The sequence below is a fragment of the Crocodylus porosus genome, unplaced genomic scaffold (assembly GCF_001723895.1).
Source record: "Crocodylus porosus isolate Cpor-Errol unplaced genomic scaffold, CroPor_comp1, whole genome shotgun sequence".
In the NCBI taxonomy this organism is placed as follows: Eukaryota; Metazoa; Chordata; order Crocodylia; family Crocodylidae; genus Crocodylus; species Crocodylus porosus.
Genome location: NW_017728947.1, coordinates 18,663,828 through 18,672,856, shown reverse-complemented (window position 1 = coordinate 18,672,856; position 9,029 = coordinate 18,663,828). Strand labels below are relative to the sequence as shown.

The 9,029-nt window shown below is 38.0% G+C and overlaps 1 protein-coding gene across 5 annotated transcripts in view; it reads left to right on the top strand.

The window, feature by feature from the left end:
* Positions 1-9,029, top strand: part of PPFIBP2 (PPFIA binding protein 2) — a 154,739-nt gene that overhangs the window by 107,897 nt on the left and 37,813 nt on the right. For 4 of the 5 annotated variants that reach the window (XM_019551484.1, XM_019551482.1, XM_019551485.1 and 1 more), the window contains 3 exons: positions 3,323-3,431; positions 6,125-6,157; positions 8,074-8,135. In XM_019551484.1, the coding sequence (XP_019407029.1) occupies positions 3,323-3,431; positions 6,125-6,157; positions 8,074-8,135 (204 nt within the window). The remainder of the gene's footprint in view (positions 1-3,322; positions 3,432-6,124; positions 6,158-8,073; positions 8,136-9,029) is intronic. The other variant, XM_019551483.1, reaches the window with a different exon arrangement.

The following is a 9,029-nucleotide window of genomic DNA, read 5'->3' as shown; positions in this document are numbered from 1 at the left end:
CCTGTTATAAACTAGCCAGAGGGGACCAGCAGGCATTGAGAGAGTCCCTGCTCCCCCAAGCACTACCAGGAGTGACAAGAAGTAATGGTCACAAGCTGGCAGAGGGTAGATTCAGGCTAGACATCAGGAGGCGCTACTTCACTGTCAGGACGGCTAGGATCTGGAACCAGCTTCCAAGAGAAGTGGTGCTGGCTCCTACCCTGGGGGTTTTTAAGAGGAGGTTAAATGAACATCTTGCTGGGGTCATTTGACCCCAGTACTCTTTCCTGCCATGGCAGGGGGTCGGGCTTGATGATCTGCTTGGGTCCCTTCCGACCCTGCTAACTATGAAACTCTGAAATTTTAAAAAATGAACTTGAATGAGAATTTGCAAAATAAGAATTCATCCACTGACTGGACTGTGTTACATATGGTCTAATTGTGACCTGTTTAATTTGGCTGAGCATGGTGCTGTCTGTTAACCGAGACAGGTAGCTAGCTAGCCAAGTTGGTTGGAATTCTACCTGACTTCAGACTAACACAGCTCAGCCAAATATGATCTAAACAAGGACTAGAGATTCTCATCTCATTATCTGGATTAGATTTCGTAACCCCTTTGTCCCTTTAAATTTATTACTTGATTGCCTCTCCCAGCACTACCCTCCTCACCACTCCCAGCCCCGCCAGCTCTCCCTCCCTTCCTTGTTTTTTGTGTTCAAATCATTCTCTCCACTTGATACACTTTTTGCCCATGTTCTTTCGTATAATGTATTAAAGTGAGCTTAGTCTCACAAAAGCTCATACTATACATCCCAAGTTTATTTAGTCAATAAGATACAACTCTATTCTGCCTTCATCCAGTCTTCATGACATCAGTAGGTGCAGAAACCACCTCGTTGCTTTGTAGTTTGTTCCAATTGTTACCCACAGTCTCTGTTTAAACAGTTGTGCCTTATTTCTAGTCTGGATTTATCTGGCTTTAATTTTCAGCCATCAGTTCTCATTAAGCATTACATTGCCAGATTAAGGAGTCTTTTAGTACCAAGTATATTCTCCCTGTCAAGCTGGAATCAATATCCTCTTATGTTAATATTCCCCATTTAGCTTTGTAGGACTAGTTGCTTGGGTAAATTTCCTCTTGTATGATCAGAACCTGCAAAACTATTTCAGATTATTTAAGAAACAGATAGTTTGCACAAATCACAGCCTAATTTAGATATAATGTTTATTACTGACCTCATTAATTAACAAATTCATTAATTATTTATACTGTCTGTGTTGGGTGAATGTATATATAGTGGAATTAATACATTAACTTGTTTATATTTAGCATTATACATTATTTATATTTAACATTTTCTATGAAAATAATAGGTCTCTTCTCATCTTCCTGGACAATAAATGTCCTGAGAAGTGGTGGGAATTATTTTTTTTGGCTGCCTAGGGGCTTACGGATTTTAAGAAACAAAAGGGGAAGGGTTGTGGGGTCAGAAGGAAGAGGAGAAAAAAGGAGGGAAACAAAAGAAGATAGCTTACTAACTTATTTTTCCTCCTTTCTATATATAGATTAAACATAAACTTGCATAGAAATGTTTAAGAGTGTCTGCTGAATCTATGTATATATAGATATATCCATTTATAACAGGAGGAAAGGAAGAAGATAGCTTATTATCTTCTTTTTTTCTTCCTTTTATCTTTTCTTCCTTCTGCTCCCACAACCCCTCCACTTTTGCCTTCAAAATCTTTAAGCCACTAGGCAGCCAGAAAAATAATTCCCACCACTACTGGATAGAAATGAGTGGGAAAGGATATGGGGATGGCAAAGAATCAAAATGCAGGGCAGGCCTAGAGGAAGAGGAAAGTTAACTATAAAAATACCATGAACATAAGTGAGAACTGAAAGCTGAGTGTTCAGGAGAAACTGAGATTGAATAAGGTGTAAGAGAGAAGTCTACATCTGATACTAGGAAGTTTGCATTTATGTCTTCCTGTTGCTCCACTTCTTATATGAAAAATTGGAACAGATCCATGTCTGAGTTATTAAAAGCTACTTAGTCACTGGGAAGCATGGTAGCCATTCCGGAGATACATTTTAAACTAGATTCTTAAACTAGATTCTGCCATCAGGAATTGCAGGCAGAAGTGCTGAACCTTTGCTGCCATCCAGCTGTCTGCTTCCTTCATGTCAAATATCTTGTCATTTACTAATCTAAACCTCTTCCCTTCCTGACCGCCAAATCAAGGGACTTTATTCATATGCTGAGAGCCTTGTTATGTATTAGACTCATAATGCAAGATGCTATAATTCTCTGTCTGTTAGAAAAGTTATAACTAAAGCATAGTATATTTTCACTGAGCAAAATGCACACAATATGAATCTTCTTTCTCAAATAATGAAGTGTGTTCTGCCACCTGCTTTTGGACAGACTAACATGAAATAATGTAGTTGCCCTGTTGCCATCTTGGCAGCCCAGTGGTTCTTTTCCTTTTTATTTTCGAGGTCTTTTAATGTTGGAGATTTTACCCACTCAAATGGACAGCTTGAATTATAATGGTCTGGATCAATTTACTGTGTTTTCACTCCTGTGGGTAGTTGTTTTTTCAAGCTACTCATTGTTTCGGCTGTATTTGCAAGAAAAAATATGTGAATATGAGAGAACATAATTTTACCATGTGTTTGAGAAAAGAAGCCAAACTTATTAGATTCTTAATTCATGACAATGTCACTCTATTGATTGATTTTTTTTTTTTTTTTTAAATGTGATAGAAATAGAAATGTTAAAATAGTAAGTGCTATATCTCTTTCAAACTATAATTAACATTAAGAAAATAGTCATCTGTATTCATGGTGAAAAACAGAAAACTTGTCAAAGATATGGGCAACTTTCCAAAACTTAGGGAAAATAAACTGTTGCTTTGGGGTTGCCTTGTCTCACAATCCTCAGATTTCCCTTTTCACACCATGTTGCCAAACTAGTTAAAGCCTTATGTATGCTGTATGGAGAACAACTTCCACAAATTCTTTCTCTCAGTTCCTGGTTTACGTAACAAGGTCACAGCCAGATCATATCTGATCAGATAATACGACTGAATCCTTAAAATCATACCATCACCACAAGGCATTCTTTCCTTGAGCTAATTTCTATTGAGAACCAATGAGTTCCTATAAAAGGAAGAGCTTTCCCCTGTGTTAGTGGTGTTCTTATGGGTCTATGCATATGTAATGCTTACAAATGACTGTATCAGGGACTGAGCACTATTCGAAGTGAAATGATGCGAGTGTTTTGTGGGAGGAAAAGGATCAGCAATACTCCTATTCTCAATTTCTGTTGTGTGCTTACAGGCTGAAATTGCCCAGCTCCAAGAGCAGCTGGCCCTCAAAGATGCGGAAATTGAACGTTTACAGAGTCAGCTTGCAAGGACGTCAGCACATAATGAGATTGCGGAAAGAGGTAAAAACAGATTGGGCAGAGGGAATGGGGAGTGGATCACAGCTTGAAGTAGAAATGTTTGTGTTTAGTTCAGTGAGGCTACAACTGCTCAGTATTTAAAGTAACATAAGGAGCACATCTACATGCGATGCTTACTGCACATTAGCCTAATAACACTGCGCAGTAGCATGTTGGTTAAACACCATGCTAATAGACTACTGCGCAGTGTTATTAGGCTAATGTGCAGTAAGCATCGCAAAATAACCATGCACCAGTGCTACTGTGCATTAACTCTAGTTACATGCATTTAGTTAGTACTTTATTAAGCAAGCACTAAACTAAGTGCTCAGTATCTAAGACGTGCTAATGAACGTGTAGATGTATCCAAGGACACATAACAGTACAACTAGGATTTTTTTTTCCTGGAATGTACAGGGAAGGGTGATCTACTGAAACTAAATACAAAAAAATTGGTATCTGCACTGTGCTGAAACTTCTAATTGAGAGCTCTGTTTTAATATAATCTAATGTAATCCCTATAACAATATTGTTTTTTAGAACGTACTTCAAAGTTTTATGAAAGGTTGTTTCTGATTTCTGTAAAAATGTTCTTTATCACTTCACAGAAGTAGCCATGTGTACACCTTAGCTATTCAAACCTTCCAGAACGTAACTCTCTCATTCCAGATCATCTCATGTTCAGTCCAGTATGTCTTAAATCTGTGTGAGCAATATCAGACAGTGCCACACGGAACAGGTGATGCCATGAATCACTGCCCTTCTGTTCTCAGCCAAACTCATCAAAATTCCCCAGCGGGTTGTCTCAACAGAATTTTCATCAATATTGGGATGTAGCAGAGGCGATGCTGTGGGCCTGTGAAGCCTTTCAATGCCTTGACCCCTCTCAAGTGATATCTGCTGAATCACTGCACAATGAAATTAGTGCACAATAAAATGGGATGTAAATTTACAACACGCTACCTAGCCTGTGCTAATCTGGTGTGTTGACAGGTAAACCCAAATTCTGTTACTTTTTATGCACCTGAATAGCAGTTAACAAGCCATGTAAGTAGCGTTCTCAGCATTTATCAACAGTTTTCCCTCTGTTATCCATGCTGTGTGGACACTTAAGTGTTTATATTCCTGCTGTGCATGCTCAGTATATTATGTACTGGCTTGGCAGATTTGCAGCTATGTATGCAAGTCACAGAATTGTAGCCAGACAAAACCCCAGTGAAAGCGGGGAGAGGTTCCCTTTGTTTTAGCCCCAGTAGCTGAGTGCTTAGGGTACTCACTCAGGAACCAGGAGACCTGAGTTATAGGCCCCTCTCAGTCCCCACTCCCCTGAGCAGTCAAGAGAGTGGGATAAGTGGATCCAGAAGGAAGAGAATGAACTAGAGGTTGGTTCAGTGAGATAGATGCTGCTCCTGAAAGGAACAAACCCAGGGTTGTAGCTGAACCATTGCTCCAGATGGAAGAGAAACTTCCCTACTGTTTTCCATCCATTTTATCCTGAAACTACTATATGCAGTTTGCAATGGCTCAGCTTCTAAAGGAGTACCAAAGAAAGGACTGGCTAATTCCTGATCTGTGGTATAGTACTTAAAGCACTGTGCCAGGAAGTCAGAGAAACAGGGTCAAACACTGTCTGTGTGAGGGTTACCTAAAACCCAGGTGTCTGCTTCCAGCATGAGTACCATCAACACACAGCTTTGGTGCTAAAACTTGGGAGGGTGGTCCTTCTGTTTTTTTCCCAGGACTTGTGCCCAGAGTACATGTGTACATAGCCATGTAGCTACTTACCAGTGCACAGCCTACTGTGTATGCACACGAGCCATGTAGTCACATATGTCCACAGTGCAGATATGCTAGAATCGCAAACTTTGGGTAGTGATAAGTGCCAAAAATACCACTTATGAGGCTGGGCAATAGAATAGACAGAGGTAGTTAGTTGGAAATCAGGCAGAAGGGTAGAGGTGCCACCCTGCCTTGCAGTCTGCCTTTTGTACTTACTGCATGGTAATTCATACCTTGGCTTATTGCTCATGAGCTTCTTTGAATAAACAAGCCTTCTGTCTTCTCTACCAGAAATAGACACAGTCTCGCCATTTATTATACATCACTTCTTGGATGCTCTTTCAGTCCATGTTCTAACACGCATTAGAATCTGTCACATGGAGTCTGTGATGCTGGTTTCAGTCAAATGCAGAGCTTGTGCATGTTGGGTGTTCAAGATTTGCATGTATTACTAGAAAATATATTTTCCCTAACAATGTTATGAAACTTTAACAGTTAATGGAAAAAAAAATGTTTTCAGTTAAGAAAACATGATTTTTTTTTTTCCTTGGGATGTCCAAAGAATTTTAAATATCCTGGAGGAAAAAAATCTTGGCCATTTTACCAAAGAATCAAAAGCTCAGAAGGTTTTTTTTGTCTGCAGTAAACATCTCCTTGAAACCAATGAGAAAGTGTGTAAGCAAAGTTCATTGTAGTCAAGTTATATTTGAATGGAATGGTACACAGTAATAGTAATATCTTCTTTACGAAAGGATAGCTGACATCAGACTTGAAGATCATCTTCTGAGACAGACAAGAATAATAATGTCAAGGTCTATTTATTATGCTTGAGTGCATATTCTTATGAAGTTGCATTTTTTTATCTAATCTGTGCTTTTTCTACATACTTTATTGACTTTCACCATTTACCATCGTAGAGGAAGTTTATAGGAGAAGGCTAAAAGAGAAACGTAAGCCTTGAGATTCACTATCTTACTGTTCCTTTTCACACAAATTATAGCTAAAATGCACTTCTGCAGCAATAATTCAATGTCTGTTTACATGTGGCTGCTGCATTATAATATTTATAAGACATTGCTTTCATTGTTTGCAGCAAGCAGACAGCTACTAGCCCTGCTTCAATCTTGAATTAGATTTATCATTTCAAACAAATATTAAAAAAATCTCACAGGTCTGCAAATCAGATGTTGGACTTTAAAGGGACACTGCCAAGGTTACAAGGCCTAAAATTTGATCTTTGCATGTTAATTCTGTGTGATAGCTAGTATGCTTACCTTTTTAAAAAAAAAAATCTTTTGTGGATTTTAAAAGATGGCTGTGTTCAAAAGCATGCTTAACTGTTATTTTCACCAGTGGAGTAAAAGGGAAAACATTTTGGTAAGGAAATACATTTTTGTTCAGTCTTGTTTGAAGCGTTTTTGAAGCACTGTGGATGAAATTTATTTTAAAGTTATTAGATATCACTGCCTTGATACCTGTCCTTTTAAAATCTAACAGTGATGAATGAAAATTAGGTAAACAGTGATTTTTAAAGCAATTTTTTTTTTTTAAATATATGGCTTTTCCTTTAAATCTGATTGCTTGCTCACTGCTTGCTGGTTTTTGCATTTGTTTAGTTTTGATTTGGCTGTGTTACTGCATGTCACACACTGACTAAATGCTACTTTTTGCAAAAGAAATATGTATGCAATAGATTTAACATAACTTTTCTTAAATGTGTTAGTGATAGTACAGCCATTGGAAGCTGTATGGGTTTTAAGGTAACTGGAAGAAATATTTACAATCTGAACGTGAAGTTGGATGCTCAGTATTTTAGCTATTCAATGTAAAACAATTAACTAATAAGACTTTTTACAACACTAGTTCTTCTCATTTCTTTCTCGCCCCTCCCCCCAGCCTTCCATTTACTTAAGCATTACATTTCATTGCCATCTTTGAGAACTGATGGCACAGTTTTTTGTAAACTGACTATCTGCATTTGAAAGTCTAGAAGTGTGTCCATTGTGTGGTGTCAATGGTGGGTATAACACAATTAGCGTTCTTCTTGACCATCTAGATTTGGTTGCTGCAGTATAAAGTATGGGGACAGTCAGTGGAAACTGTACATGGAGAACCAGTGGCAGATTTGGGCCTTTCACTAGTTAAGAAGTCCCACTTGATGGACAAAACATTTTCAGAGACAAGTTTGCAGAGATACAATTTTTTGACTGCAACTTAGGGAACGAAACTACACATGCCGCATTGTAATGTACGGTACAGTTCTGTATTAGCTATTGTTGGAGGTTGCTCTCAGTTTTTCAATTTTAGAAATGTTTTTAACAGATTATGCAAATCTTTCTTTAAGCAATGGACACTACAAAAAAATGTAAAGTATTACTGTAGGTTGTCAGACGTTCTGATTTGTAGTCTCTCATCACCATTGAGAGTTAGGTTTCCAGATATCTTACATAAACGACATTCCCAGTGAGGAGAATTTATTTTCTTTAGTTGTTTAAATTATTTCCAAAAGCCGTGCAGTAGAGGAGTTTCTCAAATATTTCAGAAAATATGTTCCAAAACTTTTGCAGTTGAACCATTAAGAAAATAAAATACTGTGTAGTCTGTTTCCAAAAACTAAAAACACTGTATGGTTAGAAACTTCCTTTTTAACAACACAGCACTTGGAAAGCTAAATTGTAGTTTGAAGAGATTCCCCAAAAGTGATTGTTTGTCACCATTTAGCCTTAATTAGGTTATGTGTTGTGCACTCAGATCCTACGCTGACAGGCCATGCAAAAAATAAAAAATAAATAGAATGGAACAGAATTGCCATCTTACATATTAAATATAATAGTATTTTTTTCTTGCCATTTTAAAACTATTTTAGATCAAGAAGTTCAGCGACTGAAGATAGGAATGGAATCGTTACTGGCTGCAAACGAAGAAAAGGTGAGCTAATGATATAAGTTAGCATGTCCATATCTGTATAACCAATACTGCTGTGACTTGGAGAATTTTACTTGGGATTATGGGACCTACTGGGTTGGCCTTGCCTCACCAGCCAAGGTACAGCACTCGCAAAGTGCTACTTTTTCTGCAAGCTCTTGCATCTGACAAGCAGCGGTCCAGGGTTTTATGTTCATTTCTCCTTTTCTGCCTGCAAGATTTAGTAATCTTGGAGCAGCAGTTTGTGGCCTATCAACAACTTTCCCACACAATTTTCCATTATAAAATCTGAATCAAGTTCCCTGTGTGATAGGAAGTGAGTCAAAATTGTCTTTTAAATCTGAAACTGAGGTCCTAGGAGCAGCACAAGGTCTGAAGACTGCCAAGAAAAAGCATTGCAGTATTTGACCAGCTTCAAATTCCAATGCATAAAAAGTGCTGCTTATTTTTGCAAGAGAATTCAGCCTTGAGGGATTTTTTGTTCTTAATAAATTTAAAATCAGAGCACTCTAATAGTAATTATCCAAGCCATGATGAGCATCACTAAATTTTTAGTGGCAGTATGTAGAAGGTATAAGCAAATGGCATCCAAAAGCATCCCCCCATATGGCTTGTTGCTGTAAGCAGGAAGCACTGAAAGGGTAACTGATAATTTTAGAGATTTAAGCATCTCATAAATGAATGTGATTCATAACAGGCTGTGCTGCTTTACTTCTCGGAACAGCCAAAAATTACATCTGGACAATAAGACGTGGCATTATCTTCTGGCAGAGCTCTTACAAGTCTGTGTGATGTTTTGTATCCTAAAAGGAACACAAAATATGTTAGCCCACTTGTACTGTCAGAGGCTGTGTTTATAAGGATGGAATGGCTGTTCTATTAGAGACTGCAAAGTAT